Source organism: Nerophis ophidion, linkage group LG06 (genome assembly GCF_033978795.1).
Source record: "Nerophis ophidion isolate RoL-2023_Sa linkage group LG06, RoL_Noph_v1.0, whole genome shotgun sequence".
NCBI classification, from domain to species: domain Eukaryota; kingdom Metazoa; phylum Chordata; class Actinopteri; order Syngnathiformes; family Syngnathidae; genus Nerophis; species Nerophis ophidion.
In genome coordinates, this window is record NC_084616.1 from 16821025 (window position 1) to 16848011 (window position 26987).

A 26987-nucleotide genomic window follows, 5' to 3' on the forward strand; every position below is an offset into this window, starting at 1 on the left:
CTATGGCCGAATAGCGTCAATAGCTATTCGCTCAATAGCTTCAATTTCTTCTTCAATTTCGTTTTCACTATCTGCCTCCATACTCCGACCATCTGTTTCAATACATGCGGGATCTGTTGAATCGCTTAAGCCGCTGGAATCCGAGTCTAAATCCGAGCTAATGTCGCTATATCTTGCTGTGGTAACCGCCATGTTGTTTGTATTGGCAGCCCTGTATGACATCACAGGGAAATGGACAGTCGCATCGCAAATAGCGAAAATCAAGAACTTTAAAGCTTTTTTTAGGGATATTCCGGGAGGTGTAAAATTTGGAAAAAAACAAGCCACTGGGAACTGATTTTTATTGTTTTTAACCCTCTTGAAATTGTGATAATGTTCCCCTTTAAATGTAGAATATATTTATACTATTCATATATTATATGTTATATATTATTTATTATTATTATTGTCTATTGTGAGCAAACTGTGGTGCTGAATTTCCCCCAGGGATAAATAAAATACTTTCTATTCTACTCTAATTCAAAGCTGGGGCAAAATATCAATATATCGTGTATCGCGATATAGCCTACAAATATCGAGATATTAAAAAAAAAGGCCATATCGCCCAAACCTGGGTGTACCTAATAAAGTGGCCTGAGCGTATGTTCAACATTAACATGAGTTTCGTGGCGCGCGCATGCTAATGTTAGCTCCAGGACGGGCACCTGCTGCTTAGCAACCGTTGCCATGGGAGCCGTCGCGCGCGCACACACACACGTACACGTGTACGTAGAGACACAACACCTATGCGTGGGTAACGCGCGACCACGTGACCACTAGTCAGCCCCCTCGTTAGCTTAGCTAACTAACTAACGGCTACGGTTCCCGTAAAAGACTCACCGTAAAGTCCGCGTCGAACCAAAAAAGAGGGCGGCGGGAGGAGGAGAACCGACTGGGAGACGTTAGTTAGTCCGCTGCGGGCTCTCCGGAGGACCTTGTTGCCGCCAAGAGGACGTCGAGTGGACTGAAGTGAACGCGCCGGGCTCCCGCTTTAGATGACAGCGAGGGGCGGGGTTAAGGCAACGTAAACAAGTGCTCGTGCGTGAGGTGGGCGGAGCCTCAGGTTGCAGCAATTTATATAAGATTTTTTTTTTTAAATAAACAAATAAAAACGTTTTGCTTCTGGACTATTTATTCAAATAAAGTCAGTGTTTTTTTATTATTTATTTATATTTAAAAATAATAATTTATTCTGTAATCTTTCTTGTGACTGACATTCCATCCATCTTCGTCCGCTTGTCCAGAGTCGGCAGCCAATGAAGAAAAAAGACACACTTGCGTCCACCAACCGATCCCAGGGCAGTTTGAAGTTTGTCCCCTTTTTCTTACAAAAATACAATTTGGGTAGAGATTTTGCCATGAGATGGCGACTTGTCCAGGGTGTACGCCGCCTTCCGCCCGATTGTAGCTGAGATAGGCACCAGATCCCCGTGTGACCCCAAAGGGAATAAGCGGTAGGAAATGGATGGATGGATGGATTTTGTGCGAAGGCTCAAGAGCCACAGCGGAACTGAAATGCTAACAGTCAGCACGCTGGCCAGATAGCGTCAAGTAACAAAACAATATGAGGTAAAGAAGAGCTAGCATGCTAACATTACGTTGCTAACAATAGCATGCTTACAGTCAGCATTAGTGAAATACCAAAATATATGATACTGAGGTGTATACCTGCTAATTTAGCTTAAAAAGCTAGCATGCTAATGTTAGCATACTGTAGCATGTAGGTTAGCCTACATCAAGTACCAAAGTATGACTTTCGTGTACATCGAAAAGATAGCATGCTAACATTAGCATGCTTACAGTTAGCATTTATGAAATACCAAAATATATGACACTGAGGTGTATATCTGCTAAATTAGCTTAAAAAGCTAGCATGCTTTCTACAGGTTGTAGAGGCATAAAAAAATTAGGTAAAATGGCCACTGCCCAGTTAGCTCATACACGTCTTCAAATCTCTGGATTGATGAAGTAATGTGCTGATCATTCTTACTGGGGACCCTGGGGGAAAAATAGTTCATATGGTTCATGGGGACCAAATTTAAATAATTTTGCATAATTCAAACAAATTAGTACGTGACTACTGAGGACCATTTAAAAAAAAAAATCAAATTAGATGTTAAACATGTTTACTTTTCAGTAAACATGTTTTATGGGCCAAAGCTTAAAAATCACTTAGGCATCCTCAGAATGGATCTGACTATCATTTAAAAAAGTTTCCATTTAGGGGCCTTTTTTTTTTTGGTCCCCATACTGTCAGAGATCCCCTAAAGTTGACTCTGTAAACACAGCAATGTCCCCATTAAGTAAGCATTGCCAGAACACACACACACATTGTAATCATTTGCAATGGGGATCAAGTTTTTGATCGTGACTTGTGGGGACCACCCTTTCTACAGGTTGTGCAGCCCTTTGAGACACTAGTGATTTAGGGCTATATAAGTAAACATTGATTGATTGATTGATTGATAAAAAAAAATGAGGTAAAATGGCCTCTGCCCAGTTAGCTCATACACGTCTTTAAATCTCTGGATTGATGAAGTAATGTGCTGATCATTCTTACTGGGGACCCTGGGAAAAAAATTAGAATGATTCATGGAGCCCAATTTAAATAATTTTGCATAATTCACACAAATTTGTACGTGGCTACTGAGGACCATTTAAAAAACAAAAAAAAGTTCAAATTAAATATGACATGATTCTCAGATTACAGCACTACAGCTGTCCTCTTATAAGTTTCACCACTTAAAAAAGGCCTACTGAAATGAGATTTTCTTATTTAAACGGGGATAGCAGTTCCATTCTGTGTCATACCTGATCATTTCGCGAAATTGCCATATTTTTGCGGAAAGGATTTAGTAGAGAACATCCACGATAAAGTTCGCAACTTTCGGTGCTAAGAGAAAAGCCCTGCCTCTACCGGAAGTAGCAGACGATGACGTCGCAAGTGTGGGGGCTCCTCACATATTCACATTGTTTATAATGGGAGCCTCCAACGGTATAGCTCGGTTGGTAGAGCGGCCGTGTAAGCAACTTGAGGGTTGCAGGTTCGATTCCCGCTTCTGCCATCCTAGTCACTGCCGTTGTGTCCTTGGGCAAGACACTTTACCCACCTGCTCCCAGTGCCACCCACACTGGTTTAAATGTAACTTAGATATTGGGTTTCACTATGTAAAGCGCTTTGAGTCACTAGAGAAAAGCGCTATATAAATATAATTCACTTCACTTCAACAAAAAGTGCTATTCGGACCGAGAAAATTTCCCCATTAATTTGGCGAGGATGAAAGATTCGTGTTTGAGGATGTTGTGAGGCTTTCCCCTGACAGTTTGTCCATGTTTTAATTTTCCTCTGCATTTGTCTGTTTCCTCTGTGTTTAGTATCTCTTGTCTTTAGTTCCTGTCTAGTGCTCTTATTTTGTCAGCTTCCTGTCTCGTTCCCTGAGTGCTGTGTTCCTCCTCAGCTGCGGCTGATTGGCACCTGGTCACACCTGTTACCAATCAGCCCGCTCCTATTTGTACCCTCTTCATCTTGTGTCAGTTGCTGAATCATTGTATTGTATTGTATTGCCACATGTCACTCTAGCATTAGTTATTTCCAGTTTTTCTGTTTGCTATCCACTAGCTTCCATGCTAAAGTTCCTTTTTGTTTTTCTAGCCCCCAGTGCTAGCTCCCTTAGTTGGTTATTCCGCCCACATGCGTGCTTTTTGTTTGTTCTTGTTTAGTTTGAATTAAATCATGTCTTTTTATCCAATGCCTGCCTCCATCTCTGCATCATGGGGTTCAACACAAAATAACTCTGACATATTGATAGCGACGGACTAGAAAAAAAAAATGCGATTGGGACGGATTCCGATGTTTTTAGACACATTTAATAGGATAATTCTGGGAAATCCCATATCTTTCTATTGTGTTGCTAGTGTTTTAGTGAGTTAAATAGTACCTGATAGTCGGAAGGGTGTCTCCACGGGTGTCTTGATGCGCAATGTCTCAGGGGAGTCGACGGCAGCTATGGACGAAACATGCTCAGCTTTTCTCCGGTAAGAAGTGACTTTTTAACCACAATTTTCTCACCGAAACCTGCTGGTTGACATTCCGTCTTGATTCATGCTCGCTTGACCGCGCTCTGATCCATAGTAACGTTTCACCTCCAGGAATTTTAAACAAGGAATCACCGTGTGTTTGTGTGGCTAAAGGCTAAAGCTTCCCAACTCCATCTTTCTACTGTGACTTCTCCAATATTAATTGAACAAATTGCAAAAGATTCAGCAACACAGATGTCCAAAATACTGTGTAATTATCGCGTTTAAGCAGACAACTTTTAGCTGTGTGTGTGTGCAGCGCTCATACTTCCTAAAAACCCGCGACGTCTTGCGTACACGTCATCATTACACGACGTTTCCAGAACGAAACTCCCGGGAAATTTAAAATTGTAATTTAGTAAACTAAAAAGGCCGTATTGGAATGTTAATATTTCATCATTGATATATAAACTATCAGACTGCGTGGTCGGTAGTAGTGGGTTTCAGTAGGCCTTTAAATGTTTAAAGCAAATCCTGCATCTTCTGTAACATTACTGAAAACTGCTATTTAGCAGTAATGAAGTTGTCTGCAACTCCAACTACCATATATAGAAGGATGGAAAATTCTGAATGTGAATCATACTTCAAAAGGTAGTAATGTTTTATAATCATGCTGTATGAAAATGTCATCCTGAGGAACACTAAACCAGATTTTGTTTTAGGAAAAATATATTAGTTTCAACTAAGGATGGATACCATACAGAATCACAGTACTATTAATGGTTAAACCTCCCTTTTGGGGACATTTTATTTTTGGTCCCCACACCGTCAGAGATCCCCTAAAGGTGACTGTGTAAACAGAGCGATGTCCCCATTAAGTGAGCATTGCCTGCCAGAAGGAAGGAATCCCCTAAAAGGTGACTGTGTAAACAGAGCGAGGAAGGAAGGAAGGAAAAAAATGAAGGAAGGATGACGAAAGGAAGGAAGGAAAGAAGGAATCCCCTAAAGGTGACTGTGTAAACAGAGCGAGGAAGGAAGGAAGGAAAGACGGAAGGAAGGAAGGAAGGAATCCCCTAAAGGTGACTGTGTAAACAGAGCGATGTCCCCATTAAGTGAGCATTGCCTGCCAGAAGGAAGGAATCCCCTAAAAGGTGACTGTGTAAACAGAGCGAGGAAGGAAGGAAGGAAAAAAATGAAGGAAGGATGACGAAAGGAAGGAAGGAAAGAAGGAATCCCCTAAAGGTGACTGTGTAAACAGAGCGAGGAAGGAAGGAAGGAAAGACGGAAGGAAGGAAGGAAGGAATCCCCTAAAGGTGACTGTGTAAACAGAGCAAGGAAGGAAGGAAGGAAGGAAGGAAGGAATCCCCTAAAGGTGACTGTGTAAACAGAGCGAGGAAGGAAAGACCGAAGGAAGGAAGGAAGGAATCCCCTAAAGGTGACTGTGTAAACAGAGCGAGGAAGGAAGGAAGGAAAAAAGGAAGAAAGGAAGGAAAGATGAAAGGAAGGAAGGAATGAATCCCCTAAAGGTGACTGTGTAAACAGAGCGAGGAAGGAAGGAAGGAAAGACGGAAGGAAGGAAGGAATCCCCTAAAGGTGACTGTGTAAACAGAGAGAGGAAGGAAGGAAGGAAAGACGGAAGGAAGGAATCCCCTAAAGGTGACTGTGTAAACAGAGCAAGGAAGGAAGGAAGGAAGGAAAAAGGAAGGAAGGAAGGAATCCCCTAAAGGTGACTGTGTGAACAGAGCGAGGAACGAAGGAAGGAAAAAAGGAAGAAAGGAAGGAAGGAATGAATCCCCTAAAGGTGACTGTGTAAACAGAGCGAGGAAGGAAGGAAGGAAGGAAAAAAATTAAGGAAGGATAACGAAAGGAAGGAAGGAAAGAAGGAATCCCCTAAAGGTGACTGTGTAAACAGAGCGAGGAAGGAAGGAAGGAAAAAAATGAAGGAAGGATGACGAAAGGAAGGAAGGAAAGAAGGAATCCCCTAAAGGTGACTGTGTAAACAGAGCGAGGAAGGAAGGAAGGAAAGACGGAAGGAAGGAAGGAAGGAATCCCCTAAAGGTGACTGTGTAAACAGAGCAAGGAAGGAAGGAAGGAAGGAATCCCCTAAAGGTGACTGTGTAAACAGAGCAAGGAAGGAAGGAAGGAATCCCCTAAAGGTGACTGTGTAAACAGAGCGAGGAAGGAAGGAAGGAAAAAAGGAAGAAAGGAAGAAAGGAAGGAAAGATGAAAGGAAGGAAAGAATCCCCTAAAGGTGACTGTGTAAACAGAGCGAGGAAGGAAGGAAGGAAAGACGGAAGGAAGGAAGGAATCCCCTAAAGGTGACTGTGTAAACAGAGAGAGGAAGGAAGGAAGGAAAGACGGAAGGAAGGAAGGAATCCCCTAAAGGTGACTGTGTAAACAGAGCAAGGAAGGAAGGAAGGAAGGAAAAAGGAAGGAAGGAAGGAATCCCCTAAAGGTGACTGTGTGAACAGAGCGAGGAATGAAGGAAGGAAAAAAATGAAGGAAGGATGATGAAAGGAAGGAAGGAAAGAACGAATCCCCTAAAGGTGACTGTGTAAACAGAGCGAGGAAGGAAGGAAGGAAAGACGGAAGGAAGGAAGGAAGGAATCCCCTAAAGGTGACTGTGTAAACAGAGCAAGGAAGGAAGGAAGGAAAGACGGAAGGAAGGAAGGAATCCCCTAAAGGTGACTGTGTAAACAGAGAGAGGAAGGAAGGAAGGAAAGACGGAAGGAAGGAATCCCCTAAAGGTGACTGTGTAAACAGAGCAAGGAAGGAAGGAAGGAAGGAAAAAGGAAGGAAGGAAGGAATCCCCTAAAGGTGACTGTGTGAACAGAGCGAGGAACGAAGGAAGGAAAAAAGGAAGAAAGGAAGGAAGGAATGAATCCCCTAAAGGTGACTGTGTAAACAGAGCGAGGAAGGAAGGAAGGAAGGAAAAAAATGAAGGAAGGATAACGAAAGGAAGGAAGGAAAGAAGGAATCCCCTAAAGGTGACTGTGTAAACAGAGCGAGGAAGGAAGGAAGGAAAAAAATGAAGGAAGGATGACGAAAGGAAGGAAGGAAAGAAGGAATCCCCTAAAGGTGACTGTGTAAACAGAGCGAGGAAGGAAGGAAGGAAAGATGGAAGGAAGGAAGGAAGGAATCCCCTAAAGGTGACTGTGTAAACAGAGCAAGGAAGGAAGGAAGGAAGGAATCCCCTAAAGGTGACTGTGTAAACAGAGCAAGGAAGGAAGGAAGGAATCCCCTAAAGGTGACTGTGTAAACAGAGCGAGGAAGGAAGGAAGGAAAAAAGGAAGAAAGGAAGAAAGGAAGGAAAGATGAAAGGAAGGAAAGAATCCCCTAAAGGTGACTGTGTAAACAGAGCGAGGAAGGAAGGAAGGAAAGACGGAAGGAAGGAAGGAATCCCCTAAAGGTGACTGTGTAAACAGAGAGAGGAAGGAAGGAAGGAAAGACGGAAGGAAGGAAGGAATCCCCTAAAGGTGACTGTGTAAACAGAGCAAGGAAGGAAGGAAGGAAGGAAAAAGGAAGGAAGGAAGGAATCCCCTAAAGGTGACTGTGTGAACAGAGCGAGGAACGAAGGAAGGAAAAAAGGAAGAAAGGAAGGAAAGACGAAAGGAAGGAAGGAATAATTCCCCTAAAGGTGACTGTGTAAACAGAGCGAGGAAGGAAGGAAGGAAGGAAAAAAATGAAGGAAGGATGACGAAAAGAAGGAAGGAAAGAAGGAATCCCCTAAAGGTGACTGTGTAAACAGAGCGAGGAAGGAAGGAAGGAAAAAAATGAAGGAAGGATGATGAAAGGAAGGAAGGAAAGAACGAATCCCCTAAAGGTGACTGTGTAAACAGAGCGAGGAAGGAAGGAAGGAAAGACGGAAGGAAGGAAGGAAGGAATCCCCTAAAGGTGACTGTGTAAACAGAGCAAGGAAGGAAGGAATCCCCTAAAGGTGACTGTGTAAACAGAGCGAGGAAGGAAAGACGGAAGGAAGGAAGGAAGGAATCCCCTAAAGGTGACTGTGTAAACAGAGCGAGGAAGGAAGGAAGGAAAAAAGGAAGAAAGGAAGGAAAGATGAAAGGAAGGAAGGAAAGAATCCCCTAAAGGTGACTGTGTAAACAGAGCGAGGAAGGAAGGAAGGAAAGACGGAAGGAAGGAAGGAATCCCCTAAAGGTGACTGTGTAAACAGAGAGAGGAAGGAAGGAAGGAAAGACGGAAGGAAGGAAGGAATCCCCTAAAGGTGACTGTGTAAACAGAGCGAGGAAGTAAGGAAGGAAGGAAGGAAAGAAGGAAGGAAGGAAGGAAGGAAGGAATCCCCTAAAGGTGACTGTGTGAACAGAGCAAGGAAGGAAGGAAGGAAGGACGGACGGAAGGAAGGAAAGACGTAACGAAGGAATCCCCTAAAGGTGACTGTGTAAACAGAGCGAGGAAGGAAAGACAGAAGGAAGGAAGGAATCCCCTAAAGGTGACTGTGTAAACAGAGCGAGGAAGGAAGGAAGGAAAGACGGAAGGAAGGAAGGAATCCCCTAAAGGTGACTGTGTAAACAGAGAGAGGAAGGAAGGAAGGAAAGACGGAAGGAAGGAAGGAATCCCCTAAAGGTGACTGTGTAAACAGAGCGAGGAAGTAAGGAAGGAAGGAAGGAAAGAAGGAAGGAAGGAAGGAAGGAAGGAATCCCCTAAAGGTGACTGTGTGAACAGAGCAAGGAAGGAAGGAAGGAAGGAAGGACGGACGGAAGGAAGGAAAGACGTAACGAAGGAATCCCCTAAAGGTGACTGTGTAAACAGAGCGAGGAAGGAAAGACAGAAGGAAGGAAGGAATCCCCTAAAGGTGACTGTGTAAACAGAGCGAGGAAGGAAGGAAGGAAAGACGGAAGGAAGGAAGGAATCCCCTAAAGGTGACTGTGTAAACAGAGAGAGGAAGGAAGGAAGGAAAGACGGAAGGAAGGAAGGAATCCCCTAAAGGTGACTGTGTAAACAGAGCGAGGAAGTAAGGAAGGAAGGAAGGAAAGAAGGAAGGAAGGAAGGAAGGAAGGAATCCCCTAAAGGTGACTGTGTGAACAGAGCAAGGAAGGAAGGAAGGAAGGAAGGACGGACGGAAGGAAGGAAAGACGTAACGAAGGAATCCCCTAAAGGTGACTGTGTAAACAGAGCGAGGAAGGAAAGACAGAAGGAAGGAAGGAATCCCCTAAAGGTGACTGTGTAAACAGAGTGATGTCCCCATTAAGTAAGCAATGCCGGAAGGAAGGAACACACACAGACACACACACACACACACACACACACACACACACACACACACACAGACACACACACACACACCCTGTGTGTGACCACCTGCTGACCAGTAGGATGACAAGACATAGTGCTGACGTCATCAAGTTAGCGAGTGTGTGTCTGACAAACAAAACACGGCGGTCACAACTTTAGCGTTTAATGAGCGGCCTCCTTGAACGCCGTCTTGCCTTTAAAAGGAGATTGAAAGAACCTCGCTGGTGTGCTTATCAAAATTACAACTTTTTACACCTTCCTGTGGAAGAATAGAAAACATTCATCATGTTTACATTGTGTGTGGCGACATCATCAGTCTTGTCGTCTGGAATTGCAGTTAGTGGAAATGTTCGTCCCGATACTTTTAGTTGAAAGCGCGTGTTTTGGCGGCAATGTGATGTGGTTTTTATCTTCCTGATTAGAAAGTAAAGAAAAACTCGGTTAAGTGCGACGCTGACATGAAGGGATGCTAATGCTAAGCTAACGCTAGGCGTGCAAGTGGCTGGGAGTCAGTGCCAGCGGCGTACGGACAGGCGCCTGATGATGGACAGCTCTCGCAGCAGCCGCCTGATTCGCTGCTTGAGCTGCGGGAGGCGGGACAAAGGCTCGGGAGGCTCGAGCTCGCCCGAGTGGTCCAGCCAGGACTCCAACACTGGCGGGTGAGGACACACACACACACACACACACACACACACACACACACACACACACACACACACACACACACACACACACACACACACACACACAATAAAAAGGGTTAAGTTGACTTCTTGCTCTACAAGGTAACAACAAATCTGAAAAAAGGACCACCATGTATCCCACCAGGCACCGTGTAAGTGCAGAAGTAGTTAAAGTGACACAGTTAATAGGAAACACTACTGCCACCTAGTGGTCTTTTATAGGCATTGCTGCAGTTATGAACAACACTTTCCTACAGTGGACATTAAAATACGCTCACTGAGCTCAAGTCTCATCATAAAGAGCACTATTTCACCGCCACCTCATTGCAAATATTCCTTAATTAAATATTAAGTTTTTATATTAACATTTTAGTTCTGCTATTAACTATTGCGTTTTTTTATTGACATTTTAGTTATGTTATTAACTGTTATACATTTTTTGTTAACTATTATACTTTTTATGTTATTAACTATTGGACTTTTTATGTTACTAGTACTGTTAGTATAACTATCACCCTGCGATGAGCTGGCGACTTGTCCAGGGTGTACCCCGCCTTCCGCCCGAATGCAGCTGAGATAGGCTCCAGCCACCCTCGCGACCCCAAAAGTTTTATGTTACTATTACATTTTTTATGTTAATAACTATTATACTTTTTTAATGTTATTAGCAATTATATTTTTTATGTTACCATTATATTTTTTATGTTATTAACTATTATACTCTTTATTTATGTTATTAACTATTATACTTTTTATATTATTAACTATTATACTTTTTATGTTATTAGCTATTATACTTTGTAATTAACTATTATACATTTTTCAAATAACTATTATACTTTATGTTATTAACATTATACTTTTTATGTTACTATTAGTTTTTATGTTATTGACTATTATTGTTTTTGTTACTATTATAGTTTTTAAGTTATTAACTATTATAGTTTTTGTTACTATTATAGTTTTTATGGTATTACCTATTATATTTTTTATGTTATTAACTATTATACTTTATGTTACTATCATATTTTTTATGTTATTAACGATTATACTTTTTTTAAATAACGATTATACTTTTTTCTGTTATTAACTATTATACTTTTTATGTTACCATTATAGTTTTTATGTCATTAACTATTATAGTTTTTATGTTACTATTATAGATTTTGTTATTAACTATTATACTTTTTATGTTACTATTGTATTTTTTATGTTATAACTATTATACTTTTTATGTTACAATTGTATTTTTTATGTCATTAACTATTATACTTTTTTTGAGCTGCAACCTTATCGTGGTAGAGGAGTTTGCGTGTCCCAATGATCCTAGGAGCTATGTTGTCCGGGGGCATAAAGCCCCCTGGTAGGGTCTCCCAAGGCAAACAGGTTCTAGGTGAGGGATCAGACAAAGAGCAGCTCGAAGACCTTTATGAAGATGATAAACCATGGACCCAGATTTCCCTCGCCCGGACGCGGGTCACCGGGGCCCCCCTCTGGAGCCAGGCCCGGAGGTGGGGCACGATGGCGAGCGCCTGGTGGCCGGGCCTGTACCCATGGGGCCCGGCCGGGCACAGCCCGAAGAGGCAACGTGGGTCACCCCTCCAATGGGCTCACCACCCATAGCAGGGGCCATAAAGGTCGGGTGCATTGTGAGCTGGGCGACAGCCGAAGGCAGGGCACTTGGCGGTCCGATCCTCGGCTACAGAAGCTAGCTCTTGGGACGTGGAACGTCACGTCACTGGGGGGGAAAGAGCCTGAGCTAGTGCGCGAAGTCGAGAAATTCCGGCTGGATATAGTCGGACTCACTTCGACGCACAGCAAGGGCTCTGGAACCACTTCTCTCGAGAGGGATTGGACTCTCTTCCACTCTGGCGTTGCCGGCAGTGAGAGGCGACGGGCTGGGGTGGCAATTCTTGTTTCCCCCCGGCTCAAAGCCTGTACGTTGGAGTTCAACCCGGTGGACGAAAGGGTAGCCTCCCTCCGCCTTCGGGTGGGGGGACGGGTCCTGACTGTTGTTTGTGCTTATGCACCAAACAGCAGTTCAGAGTACCCACCCTTTTTGGGAACACTCGAGGGAGTACTGGAAAGTGCTCCCCCGGGTGATTCCCTTGTCCTACTGGGAGACTTCAACGCTCACGTTGGCAACGACAGTGAAACCTGGAGAGGCGTGATTGGGAAGAATGGCCGCCCGGATCTGAACCCGAGTGGTGTTTTGTTATTGGACTTTTGTGCTCGTCACAGTTTGTCGATAACAAACACCATGTTCAAACATAAGGGTGTCCATATGTGCACTTGGCACCAGGACACCCTAGGCCGCAGTTCCATGATCGACTTTGTAGTTGTGTCATCGGATTTGCGGCCTCATGTTTTGGACACTCGGGTGAAGAGAGGGGCGGAGCTTTCTACCGATCACCACCTGGTGGTGAGTTGGCTGCGATGGTGGGGGAGGATGCCGGACAGACCTGGGAGGCCCAAACGCATTGTGAGGGTCTGCTGGGAACGTCTGGCAGAGTCTCCTGTCAGACAAAGTTTCAATTCCCACCTCCGGAAGAACTTTGAACATGTCACGAGGGAGGTGCTGGACATTGAGTCCGAGTGGACCATGTTCCGCACCTCTATTGTCGAGGCGGCAGATCGGAGCTGTGGCCGCAAGGTAGTTGGTGCCTGTCGTGGCGGCAATCCTAAAACCCCTTGGTGGACACCAGCGGTGAGGGATGCCGTCAAGCTGAAGAAGGAGTCCTATCGGGTCCTTTTGGCTCATAGGACTCCGGAGGCAGTGGACAGGTACCGACAGGCCAAGCGGTGTGCAGCTTCAGCGGTCGCGGAGGCAAAAACTCGGACATGGGAAGAGTTCGGGGAAGCCATGGAAAACGACTTCCGGACGGCTTCGAAGCGATTCTGGACCACCGTCCGCCGCCTCAGGAAGGGGAAGCAGTGCACTATCAACACCGTGTATGGTGCGGATGGTGTTCTGCTGACCTCGACTGCGGATGTTGTGGATAGGTGGAAGGAATACTTCGAAGACCTCCTCAATCCCACCAACACGTCTTCCTATGAGGAAGCAGTGCCTGGGGAATCTGTGGTGGACTCTCCTATTTCTGGGGCTGAGGTCGCTGAGGTAGTTAAAAAGCTCCTCGGTGGCAAGGCCCCAGGGGTGGATGAGATCCGCCCGGAGTTCCTGAAGGCTCTGGATGCTGTGGGGCTGTCTTGGTTGACAAGACTTTGCAGCATCGCGTGGACATCGGGGGCGGTACCTCTGGATTGGCAGACCGGGGTGGTGGTTCCTCTCTTTAAGAAGGGGGACCGGAGGGTGTGTTCCAACTATCGTGGGATCACACTCCTCAGCCTTCCCGGTAAGGTTTATTCAGGTGTACTGGAGAGGAGGCTACGTCGGATAGTCGAACCTCGGATTCAGGAGGAACAGTGTGGTTTTCGTCCTGGTCGCGGAACTGTGGACCAGCTCTATACTCTCGGCAGGGTTCTTGAGGGTGCATGGGAGTTTGCCCAACCAGTCTATATGTGCTTTGTGGACTTGGAGAAGGCATTCGACCGTGTCCCTCGGGAACTCCTGTGGGGAGTACTCAGAGAGTATGGGGTATCGGACTGTCTTATTGTGGCGGTCCGTTCCCTGTACGATCAGTGCCAGAGCTTGGTTCGCATTGCCGGCAGTAAGTCGAACACATTTCCAGTGAGGGTTGGACTCCGCCAAGGCTGTCCTTTGTCACCGATTCTGTTCATAACTTTTATGGACAGAATTTCTAGGCGCAGTCAAGGCGTTGAGGGGTTCCGGTTTGGTAACCGCAGGATTAGGTCTCTGCTTTTTGCAGATGATGTGGTCCTGATGGCTTCATCTGACCGGGATCTTCAGCTCTCGCTGGATCGGTTCGCAGCCGAGTGTGAAGCGACCGGAATGAGAATCAGCACCTCCAAGTCCGAGTCCATGGTTCTCGCCCGGAAAAGGGTGGAATGCCATCTCCGGGTTGGGGAGGAGACCCTGCCCCAAGTGGAGGAGTTCAAGTACCTAGGAGTCTTGTTCACGAGTGAGGGAAGAGTGGATCGTGAGATCGACAGGCGGATCGGTGCGGCGTCTTCAGTAATGCGGACGTTGTACCGATCCGTTGTGGTGAAGAAGGAGCTGAGCCGGAAGGCAAAGCTCTCAATTTACCGGTCGATCTACGTTCCCATCCTCACCTATGGTCATGAGCTTTGGGTCATGACCGAAAGGATAAGATCACGGGTACAAGCGGCCGAAATGAGTTTCCTCCGCCGTGTGGCGGGGCTCTCCCTTAGAGATAGGGTGAGAAGCTTTGCCATCCGGGAGGAACTCAAAGTAAAGCCACTGCTCCTCCACATCGAGAGGAGCCAGATGAGGTGGTTCGGGCATCTGGTCAGGATGCCACCCGAACGCCTCCCTAGGGAGGTGTTTAGGGCACGTCCAACTGGTAGGAGGCCACGGGGAAGACCCAGGACACGTTGGGAAGACTATGTCTCCCGGCTGGCCTGGGAACGCCTCGGGATCCCCCGGGAAGAGCTAGACGAAGTGGCTGGGGAGAGGGAAGTCTGGGTTTCCCTGCTTAGGCTGTTGCCCCCGCGACCCGACCTCGGATAAGCGGAAGATGATGGATGGATGGATGGACTATTATACTTTTTATGTTACTATTTTAGTTTTTATGTTAACGTTCATATTTTTTATCAACGTTATGCTTTTAAAAAAATAACTATTATACTTTATGTTATTAACTATTATAGTTTGTATGTTAACTATTTAATTTTTTATGTTACTATTATAGTTTCTATGTTATTATTACAGTTTTTATGTTACTATTATAGTTTTAATGTTATTAACTATTATAGTTTTATGTTACTATTACATTTTTTTATGTTATTAATTTTTATACTTTTTTAATGTTATTAGCAATCATATTTTTATGTTACTATTATACTTTTTATGTTATTAACTCCATCCATTTTCTAACGCTTATTCCCTTTCGGGGTCGCTGGGGGCGCTGGCGCCTATCTCAGCTACAATCGGGCGGAAGGCGGGGTACAACCTGGACAAGTCGCCACCTCATCGCAGGGCCAACACAGATAGACAGACAACATTCACACTCACATTCACACACTAGGGCCAATTTAGTGTTGCCAATCAACCTATCCCCAGGTGCATGTCTATGGATGTTATTAACTATTATACTTTGTTATTAACTATTAAAAAATGTTAAATAACTATTATACTTTGTTATAAATCATTATACTTTTTATGTTACTATTATAGTTTTTATGTTAACTATCATATTTTTTATGTTATTAGTATAGTTTTTATGTTATCAACGTTATACTTTAAAAAAAAACTATTATACTTTGTTATTAACTATTATAGTTTTATGTTACTATTACATTTTGTATGTGATTAACTATTATACTTTTTTTATGTTGTTAGCAATCATATTTTTATGTTACTATTATATTTTTTATGTTATTAACTATTATACTTTTTATGTTACTATTATATTTTTTATGTTAACTATTACACATGATGTTATTAACCATTATACTTTTTATGTTACTATTAGTTTTTATGTTATTAACTATTATAATTTTTTTTACTATAATAGTTTTCAAGTTATTAACTATTATAGTTTTTGTTACTATTATAGTTTTTATGGTATTACCTATTATATTTTTTATGATATTATACTTTATGTTACTATCATATTTTTTAATGTATTATACTTTTTTAAAATACGGATTATACTTTTTTCTGTTATTAACTTGTACTTTTCATGTTACCATTATAGTTTTTATGTCATGAACTATTATAGTTTTTATGTTACTATTATAGTTTTTGTTATTAACTATTATACTTTTTATGTTACTATTGTATTTTTTATGTCATTAAGTGTTATACTTTTTATGTTATTAACTGGGCTTGACTGTGGCAGAGGGGTTAGTACGTCTGCCTTACAGTAGGAAGGTCCTGCAGTCCTGGGTTCAATCCCAGGCTCGGGATCTTTCTGTGTGGAGTTTGCATGTTCTCCCCGTGAATGCGTGGGTTCCCTCCGGGTACTCCGGCTTCCTCCCACTTCTAAAGACATGCACCTGGGGATAAGTTGATTGGCAACACTAAATTGGCCCGAGTGTGTGAATGTGAGTGTGAATGTTGTCTGTCTATCTGTGTTGGCCCTGGGATGAAGTGGCGACTTGTCCAGGGTGTACGCCGCCTTCCGCCCGACTGTAGCTGAGATAGGCGCCAGCGCCCCCCGTGACCCCAAAAGGGAATAAGCGGTACAAAATGGATGGATGGATGTTATTAACTACCGCCCGGATGCAGCTGAGATAGGCTCCAGCGACCCTTAAAGGGACAAGCGGTAGAAAATGGATGGATGGATGTTATTAACTATTGTACTTTTTATGTTTTTAACTATTATACTTTATATTATAATATTATACCCAGACCCCCTTGCAGCACTAACTCTTCCTGGACGCTACAATAAACATTACCTATTATAATTTTTATATAATGAAATCTCCCCAACTGTGTCCTTAGCGTTTGTGCTAGGAATATATAATAAATCTATTTTGTGACGGGACTGGTTATGAATAATAAATATCCCTTTAACATTTGCAGTGACGGGGTACGAGGGGGACACGGGTCCATCTTTCGGGGCGTTCCATTGCACTTTGGAAAAAAGGGGCGGGGTTTATGTCTCACCGTCCAGGTCTTTCTCGACCAGGTCCATCCTGGCGCAGATATGCTGGTGTAGACTCTCCACGTGGTCCAGCAGGTTGAGCTGGCACTGGGTGGCCGAGGTCACGTGACCACGTGACCTTCTGTCCTCGCCGCGCCCGTCTGCGTCCTCGTCCTCCCGCTTCACGTCCTGTAAGGAGCCATGGTCGCCATAGAAACATCAGGTTCGTTCTGTGTGTGGAGGAAGACTGCGAAGATTCACGTGAAAATAGGTCACCGGCGGTGGCACGTTGCCATAGCAACAGCAGCAGTCTGCTGCGCAAAACCTCCCTTTTTCAGATACTTCTCCCGGCATCACCTGGGGCTTTACCACGTACGCCGCGCACGCTGACTCAAAGATGGAGGATGTAGTCGCCGACCATTTCTCTTTACGCTGTGGTTGTCAATCAGTCTCCACTGGGGGGCGCCAGAGCAGCTCAGGGTGCGGCGGCCTTAGAATTGGCAAAAATTTGGCGGAAATTTTGATGGGCCTGCTATCTGTGCCGTGGACCCCTGGCCGGGGGTCGCCGGAAGCCGCCGTACTTATTAGACCATGGGTGTCAAACTCTGGCCCGCAGGCCAAATATGGCCCTCCGTGTAATTTCATTTGGCCCTTGAGGCAATATCAAATTAACATTAGAGCTGGCCCGCCGCAGTAACACCGCATTCATCACTAATACTCATATTCGTCAACCCTCCCGATTTTCCCGGGAGACTCCCGAAGTTCAGTGCCCCTCCCGAATTTCTCCCGATTTCCACCTGGACAATAATATTGGGGGCGGGCTGTAAAAGCACTGCCTTTGGCGTTCTCTACATGTCGCCACGTCCGCTTTTCCTCCATACAAACAGCGTGCCGGCCCACTCACATAATATACGCAGCTCATACACACACACACAAGTGTATGCAAGGCATACTTGGTCAACAGCCATAGAGGTCACACTGAGGGTGGCCGTATAAACTCTAACACGGTTACAAATATACGCCACGCTGTGAACCCACAGCAAACAAGAATGACAAACACATTTCGGGGGAACATCCGCACCGTAACACAACACAAACAACATAAACACAACCGAACAAATACCCAGAACCCCTTGCATCACTAACTCTTCTGGGACGCTACAATATACACCCCCGCTACCACCAAACCCCGCCCCACCTCAAACCCGCCGCCGAAAAGAGGCATTCAATTTGTATTTCTATTTTATTTGATATGCCATTGATATTTTTTAATTATTATTATTTTAAACTCGACTTTGCATGTCACTATAAAGTTATATAAGCCTTGCTTGGTCAATATTCAATGCAAAACTTGTTTGGGTCCCTATTAAAGGATTAATTTGTTCAACCTCGGCCCGCGGCTTAGTTCAGTTTTAAATTTTGGCCTGCTCTGTATTTGAGTTTGACACCCCTGTATTAGACGGTGCCGAGAGTCTGAATCCGAGAGTTTTAGGTGTCACGGTACAAAGTAAGCTACACAGCTAGCCTAAAACGTTAGGAGTCTTTAATCTCGTTATATGCAAATATAATGACAATAAAGTCCCTTCTGTTCTATTCTAGAATGCGCACCTTCTTTTTTTTTTTTTTGACCAAGTACCACCAACATTAAAACAAAACAGCATAGTAGGTCCAAGTGTTCATTAAAAACAGGGCAGAGGTTTTATTAAACATTTCATTATTTTGGCCGCTGTAACATTACACACCGTTTGAAAAGTAACACTGTGTTTGAACTAGAGTTGATACTAGCATAGTATCGGGATACTAATGAATCAAAAACGGTACTATACGCGGTTTGAAAAGTACCGTCATGTCGTGACATTGCTGGTTTTAGGAGCGGAGGAGCATGTTTGGCAGCACACACACCGAGTACTTACAAGCAGACAGTGTGTAGACGGACAATGCTTAAAAACTAAAGATAAATGTGAAGTTATAATACTGAAACCCCCTCAGAAAGAGGTGCTTTAAAGGCCTACTGAAAAGAGATTTTCTTATTCAAACGGGGATAGCAGGTCCATTCTATGTGTCATACTTGATCATTTCGCGATATTGCCATATTTTTGCTGAAAGGATTTAGTAGAGAACATCGACGATAAAGTTCGCAACTTTTGGTCGCTAATAAAAAAGCCCTGCCTGTACCGGAAGTAGCAGTCGATGTGCGCGTGGTGTCACAAGTTGTGGAGCTCCTCACATCCTCACATTGTTTATAATCATGGCCACCAGCGGCGAGAGCGATTCGGACAGAGAAAGCGACGATTTCCCCATTTATGTGAGCGAGGATGAAAGATTCGTGGATGAGGAAAGTGAGTGAAGGACTAGAAAAAAAAAAAAAAAAAGACTATACAGTGGGAGCGATTCAGATGTTATTAGACAAATTTACTAGGATAATTCTGGAAAATACCTTATCTGCTTATTGTGTTACTAGTGTTTTAGTGAGGTTATATGGTCGTACCTGTACAACCCTGCACCTTTCTTCAGCACCAGTCGACGGGTGGTGGCGATGCCCATCTCTGCCCTTCGCAAGGGACCCTCTTCGAAACACGATCTTTCGAAATGATCGCTGCATAATACACTGTACTTTGTGTGTGTGGTCCAATCCGACCGTGTTCGCTTGACCGCTCTGTTCCATAGTAAAGCTTCACCGTCATCTTTCAGGAAGGTAAACAAGGAAACACCGGCTGTGTTTGAGTTGCTAAAGGCAGGCGCAATACACCGCTTCCCACCTACAGCTTTCTTCTTTGACGTCTCCATTATTCATTGAACAAATTGCAAAAGATTCAGCAACGCAGAAGTCCAGAATACTGTGGAATCATGCGATGAAAACAGACGACTTATAGCTGGGAACGGTGCAGGAACAAAATGTCCTCTACAAAGTCAAGCGCAAACGTCATCATACCGCGACGTTTCAGCAGAATACTTCGGCGCAAAATTTAAAATCGCAAATTAGTAAACTAAAAAGGCCGTATTGGCATGTGTTGCAATGTTAATATTTCATCATTGATGTACAAACTATCAGACTGCGTGGTTGGTAGTAGTGGGTTTCAATAGGCCTTTAAGTCATGGCAAATTAGCTAGCAGCTAACATCCCTCCGCAGTCTGCAGTGTTTTATCTACGTCTAAATCAGTAATCCTAATAAAGTAAGTTTCTTACACGTAACATTATCACTGGAGGACGGGGAATAGCTAAACATGCTGCACTACACAACGTAGGAGGATAAAATAGCTCACCGGCGTCACCGATAACAAAAGCTAGCATGCCTGGATATAAACAAATGCCATGGGTGGATCTACACCTGACATCCACTGTAATGATACCAAGTACAAGAGCGTATCTAGTCGATACTACTATGATTATATCGATATTTTTTATCGTCAAAAAATCTTTTTCATTTTTTTCAAATTCATGTTATGTTTATAAACTCAGTAAATACGTCCCTGGACACATGAGGACTTTGAATATGACCAATGTATGATCCTGTGACTACTTGGTATCGGATCGATACCTGCATTTATGGTATCATCCAAAAATAAATGTAAAGCATCAAACAAGAGACGAATAAGTGATTATTACATTTTAACAGAAGTGTAGATAGAACATGTTGAAACAGAAAGTAAGCAGGTATTAACAGTAAATGAACAAGTGGATTAGTAATCCATTTTTTACAGTTTGTCCCTCATAATGTTGACAAAATAATAGAATGATAAATGACACAATATGTTACTGCATACGTCAGCAGACTAATTAGGAGTCTTTGTTTGTTTACTTACTACTAAACTAAAAGTTGTCTAGTATGTTCAGTATTTTATTTAAGGACTAAATTGCAATAATAAACACGTTTGCTAGGATTTTTTGTTCAAATAAAGACAATTTTGTGGTCCCGTTTGTTTGGAAAAGTATCGGAAAACATTTTGGCACCAGTGGGGTCAAAAAGTTTGGGGACCCCTGCTGTAAATGAACAAGGAAGTCGCTACAACTACTACAAAATAAAATAAAAATCACCACACCTTAAAAATGTGTGCTTTTTACGTGAAAAAAGTGATATAAAGTATGAATGGATGTATATAGTGTAATATATATATATATATATATATATATATATATATATATATATATATATATATATATATATATATATATACAGAGGTGGGTAGAGTAGCCAGAAATTGTACTCAAGTAAGAGTACTGTTACTTTAGAGATTTATTACTTAAGTAAAAGTAAGGAGTAGTCACCCAAATATTTACTTGAGTAAAAGTAAAAAGTATGTTGTGAAAAAACTACTCAAGTACTGAGTAACTGATGAGTAACCTGATTACGGCAACAAATAATGCACAAAAACCTAAAAATAGCAATGAGCCAGGACTATCTCTTAAGCAACTAAAACAATATTATATATTAAATAATAATACATTAAAATAAAAAAAAATAAGGCACATTGAGCCACAATAACTTAACAGCACCATAGGCTCAGTAGGCATTGATTGATTGATTGATTGATTGATTGATTGAAACTTGTATTATTAGATTGCAGTACAGTACATATTCCGTACAATTGACCACTAAATGGTAACAGCCCAATAAGTTTTTCAACGTTCATCAATTACTTAAATGACCAAGTCAAGGTGATCTACCTCATATATACATATACACACACACACACATATATATATATATATACCTTTATATATACAGTATATAATTTATATTTATTTTGCCGTTTTTGTTGACATGTTAAAGGTGTTTTAATGAATATACATGCATGTTTAACACATAGATTTCTATCTTTCATGAAGACAAGAATATAAGTTGGTGTATTACCTGATTCTGATGACTTGCATTGATTGGAATTAGACAGTAGTGCTGATAACGTCCTGGTTTTCAAATGGAGGAGAAAAAAAGTTTCTCCTTCCTGTCTAATACATCATGAAAGTCGTTGTCTTTTGGCATCTTATTTGTCCAGCTTCCATATTCGTTTTTATACACTTTACAAGAAATACATTGGCGGCAAACTCCGTAGCTTGCTAGTTTGTTTGCGCTGGCTTTCGGAGACTCTTACTTTGTTAGCGCAGGCGCGATGGAGCGGCACTTTTATTGTGAAGACAGGAACTGTGCGATCCGTCTTTAGGCTTTTGACGGGAAGTACGGTTGAAATAAAAAGTGTCTTTTTTCCTTTACACTTTTGATTGATTGGTTGATTGATTGAAACTTTTATTATTAGATTGCACAGTACAGTACGTATTCCGTACAGTTGACCACTAAATGGTAACACCCCAATAAGTTTTTCAACATGTCGGGTTCTACGTGTGACGGTCACGTGACCACCTGGCTCTGTTTGATTGGTCCAACGTCACCAGAGACTGCATGTGATTGGTGAAACGCAGGCATGCTTAGATCCTACTTTGAATGCGTGTCTGCCAAAATCAAAACAAACAAATCGTGCATTAACAGATCGATAAAAAAAAAAAAAAGTAGTGAGTAGCGACCTGATTGCAGATAAATGGAGCGGGGTAAAAGTAGAGTTTCTTCTCTATAAATATACTCAAGTAAAAGTAAAAGTATGTTGCATAAAAACTACTCTTAGAAGTACAATTTATCCCAAAAGTTACCCAAGTAGATGTAACGGAGTAAATGTAGCCCGTTACTACCTACCTCTGTATATATATACACACATATAATCCGTTCATGAATGAATGAGTATATGTTCGGTCATCGTGTTCAATGGAGAAATCTGATCTACAAAATTTGCAGGCAGCATTACCCCTTCCCCTTCGAGCTGTCCTGGATGAACTGAAATTATTTTTTCCCAATCATTTTGGAACTTGCAAGCGTACTTCCTTTTCTTACTCGTCGTCGCCATGTCTTTCTTCTGCTTCGTCTCTGTTATGTTTTTGGACATTACTACTTGCCGTAGTTTTGAAGCAATGCATGATGGGAATCCGGATGTTGTGTGTCAGTGTATTAACGTGCCGGCTGGAATAAAAACACGCTGAGAAATAGCTCCGTGCCTGCCTACTTTATGGGTTATAGATAAACCTATGGATAACAGAGACATATATAATAGTCTCCTTAACAGGTGAGAGAGGACGCTAAAGGCAGTGCCTTTAAGGCCACGCCCCCAACACTGTTGTCAGGGTGGAAATCAGGACAAATTCAGGAGAATGGTTGCCCCGGGAGATTTTCAGTAGTGGCAGTGAAATTGGGGAGTCTCCCGGGAAAATCGGGAGGGTTGGCGAGTATGTGTTAAGTAGAGGATAACACTTAGCGTGGATCTACGTTAGCTTTATTTTTCAACACGCATCTAAGCAAATACGCCCTGGCCTCATTTCCAGTCCTTCAACAATCACTATTTCTTCGGAATCAAAGTATAAATCTAGATCGGGGGTCGGCGTGCTGCATGCGGCTATTTAGCGCCACTCTAGTGGCTCTCTGGAGGTTTTTCAAAAATGTCTGAAAAATGGAAAAAAATGAGGGGAAAAAATTTTATTTTTTTGTTTTAATATAGTTTCTGCAGGAGGACAAACATGACACAAACTTCCCTAATTGTTATAAAGCACAATGTTTGTATTAAACATGCTTCACTGATTCGAGTATTTGTTTTGTCCTAATAATTTTGGCGGTCCTTGAACTCATCGTGGTTTGTTTACATGTACAACTTTTTCCGACTTTCTAGGACGTGTTTTATGCCACTTCTTTTTCTGTCTCATTTTGTCCACCAAACTTTTAACATTATGCGTGAATGCACAAAGGTGAGTTTTGTTGCTCTTACTGTCTTCCGTGGAGTGCTAATCAGACATATTTGGTCCCTGCATGACTGCAAGCTAATCGATGCTAACATGCTATTTAGGCTAGCTATATGTACATATTGCATCATTATGCCTCATTTGTAGCTATATTTCAGCTCATTTAGTTTACTTTAAGTCCTCTTAATTCAATTTATATCTCATGACACACTATCTTTATGTAATATGGCTTTTAATTGTTTGCGGCTCCAGACGGATTTGTTTTTGTATTTTTGGTCCAATGTGGCTCTTTCAACATTTTGGGTTGCCGACCCCTGATCTAGAGCCTATAATTTGCGCACTATTGACTCGCGATGCACCGAAAATTTGGCCGTTGAAAAAAAGACTTTGCTCACAGAAAATACAACACTGTACTTTCGTCAAGTGATTATTTGGCGTACCACAGTTTGAGAATCCCTGTCATAAACGGAACGTTTTCTAAATATTTTACTAAATTAAGTCAATCATTTGTTCAGAATTTGGCAAGAACTTGGCAGGAACTTTATCTTAAAGGCCTACTGAAATGAGATTTTCTTATTTAAACGGGGCTAGCAGGTCCATTCTATGCGTCATACTTGATCATTTCGTGATATTGCTATATTTTTGCTGAAAGGATTTAGTAGAGAACATCGACGATAAAGTTCGCAACTTTTGGTCGCTAATAAAAAAAAACTTGCCTGTACCGGAAGTAGCAGACGATGTGCGCGTGACGTCAAGGGTTGTGGAGCTCCACACATCCTCACATTGTTTACAATCATGGCCACCAGCAGCAAGAGCGATTCGGACCGAGAAAGCGACAATTTCCCCATTAATTTGAGCGAGAATGAAAGATTCGTGGATGAGGAAAGTTAGAGTGAAGGACTAGAAAAAAAAATATGGCAGTAGGAGCGATTCAGATATTAGACACATTTATTAAGGATAATCCTGGAAAATCCCTTATCTGCTTATTGTGTTATTAGTGTTTAAGGGAGATTATATGGTACTTGAGAGTCTGAGGGGTGTGGTGACCGCCAGTGTCTCTGAGGGAAACCACGTTTGTCGACGAGGCGAAGCGGAGGCAGCCGTTGGGGTCGGTCTGAGCTTTTTTCCCCCCTCCTTCACTCTGGAAGCATCCCACATTCGGGGGGGGCCGGTCGGAGGAGGCAAGAGAGTCTACAGCTGCCTCTTTGACAGGTGCACAAGAAACGACGCAAGCTATCCGCTCATGTCTGCGGTAAGAGCCGACTTATTACCACAATTTTCTCACCGAAACCTGCCGTTTGACATGTGGTAGGGAACCATGTTCGCTTGACCGCTCTGTTCCATAGTAAAGCTTGACCGTCATCTGTAGGGAATGTAAACAAGGAAACACCGGCTGTGTTTGTGTAGCTATAGGCAGCTGCAATACACCGCTTCCCACCTACATCTTTCTTCTTTGACGTCTCCATTATGAATTGAACAAATTGCAAACGATTCAGCAACACAGATGTCCAGAATACCGTGTAGTTATGCGAGTAAAGCAGACTACTTATAGCTGGGACCGGGCTGGAAAAAAATGTCCGCTTCAACCCGAGACGTCACGCGCACGCGTCATCATACTGACGTTTTCAACAGGATACTTTGCGCGAAATTTAAAATTGCAATTTAATTAACTAAAAAGGTCGTATTGGCATGTGTTGCAATGTTAATATTTCATCATTGATGTATAAACTAGCAGACTGCGTGGTCGGTAGTAGTGGGTTTCAGTAGAACTTGAAGTGCCGTTTGAGTTTATTTTGAAGGGAAATTTGAACACTGGCTGAATAAAAACCCGCCTCAAAATAAAGTGCGTGATTAATGTATCCATGCATGATTATTGCCATCATTCTTGAATTCATGTATTACGGAAAAAATGCTGAAGTTCTGGTGTCTGACAGAAATGTCATACTTTGCAAAAAAAAAATCAGATGTGAATTTAATCGTATATTTCTGCTCTTTGATTTCCTCCCAAAGGCCACAGTTTGACCCTGGAACAGATGATTTCCCACCTGGTGGGTCAGGTCACATGCTTACCTTGTGCTGGTCGTGAGCTTCCTGCTTCTCGGTCTCCTCCCCTTCCTGACTCTCCCATAATGCACCGGGCTTCTGATAGCAGTGCTCGCTGCTGACGTAGCTGACGGAGGTCTCTCCCCTCGGACCGCCCGCCGGCCGACGCCCCTCCTCCGGTCTCCACGGCAAGCGCCACAGCTGCAGGTCAGGGTGCGAGGGCGTGCTGCGTGGAAAGGACGGACAGACAGGGTGAGCGACGGTGGCGGCGGGCGAGCGCTGCCATCTTGGACTCACAGTAAGAGGCTGATTTTGAGCTGCAGCCCGCTGAGGACCTGATTGAGGCCGTGCGTGTGCGCCAGGAGGCGGCTGGTAAGTGTGATCTTGGAGGCGTTGACCTCGGAGTAGTTGTCCCTCACGCAGGACAGGCCGAACATGCGACCCGACGCCAGCAAGTCGGGCTCGGCCGGGTAGCGCTGAGCACGCCTCCAGCCTGAATATTTCGACAAAACATAAGACTTGATCCAACATAAGTCTGCTTGTCAACATAATCAGGTCCCACTCTATTACATATACAAAACCCAAAACCAGTGAAGTTGGCACGTTGTGTAAATGGTAAATAAAAACAGATTTGCAAATCCTTTTCAACTTATATTCAATTGAATAGACTGCAAAGACAAGATATTTAATATTTAAACTGGAAAACTTTGTTATTTTCTGCAAATATTAACTCATTTGGAATTTAATGTCTGCAACATGTAAAAAAAAGCTGGCACAAGTGGCAAAAAAGACTGAGAAAGTTGAGGAATGCTCATCAAACACTTATTTGGAACATCCCACAGGTGAACAGGCTAATTGGGAACAGGTGGGTGCCATGATTGGGTATAAAAGCAGCTTCCATGAAATGCTCAGTCATTCACAAACAAGGATGGGGCGAGGGGTCACCCTTTTGTCAACAAATGCGTGAGCAAATTGTTTAAAAACAACATTTCTCAACCAGCTATTACAAGGAATTTAGGGATTTCACCATCTACGGTCCGTAATATAATCAAAAGGTTCAGAGAATCTGGAACATTCACTGTACGTAAGCGATGATATTACGGACCTTGGATCCCTCAGGCGGTACTGCATCAAAAAGCAACATCAGTGTGTAAAGGATATCCCCACATGAGCTCAGGAACACTTCAGAAAACCACTGCCCATAACTACAGTTCATCGTTACATCTGTAAGTGTAAGTTAAAACACTTCTATGCAAAGCCAAAGCCATCTATCAACAACACCCAGAAACGCTGCCGGCTTGGCTGGGCCCGGCCTCATCTAAGATTGACTGATGCAAAGTGGAAAAGTCTTCTGTGGTCTGACGAGTCCACATTTCAAACTATTTTTTGGAAACTGTGGACGTCTTGTCCTCCGGATCAAAGAGGAAAAGAACCATTCGGACCGTTATAGTTGAAAAGCCAGCATCTGTGATAGTATGGGGATGCATG

The 26987-nt window shown here is 43.0% G+C and overlaps 2 protein-coding genes across 4 annotated transcripts in view; both read right to left on the minus strand.

The window, feature by feature from the left end:
• LOC133554284 (protein NDRG3-like) overlaps positions 1–1055 on the minus strand; it is a 75921-nt gene extending 74866 nt beyond the window's left edge. Inside the window, exon 1 of the mRNA XM_061902823.1 lies at positions 880–1055. The gene's annotated coding sequence lies outside the window, so the exon portion shown is untranslated. The remainder of the gene's footprint in view (positions 1–879) is intronic.
• An 8401-nt stretch (positions 1056–9456) lies between these two features.
• Positions 9457–26987, minus strand: part of LOC133554290 (PHD finger protein 20-like) — a 42244-nt gene continuing 24713 nt past the window's right edge. For all 3 annotated transcript variants that reach the window (XM_061902838.1, XM_061902836.1, XM_061902835.1), the window contains exons 14-17: positions 25797–25992; positions 25527–25725; positions 16705–16870; positions 9457–9961 (exon numbers count right to left, since the gene is read on the minus strand). In XM_061902838.1, coding sequence (XP_061758822.1) covers positions 9819–9961; positions 16705–16870; positions 25527–25725; positions 25797–25992 — 704 coding nt within the window. In that variant the 3' untranslated portion in view covers positions 9457–9818. The remainder of the gene's footprint in view (positions 9962–16704; positions 16871–25526; positions 25726–25796; positions 25993–26987) is intronic.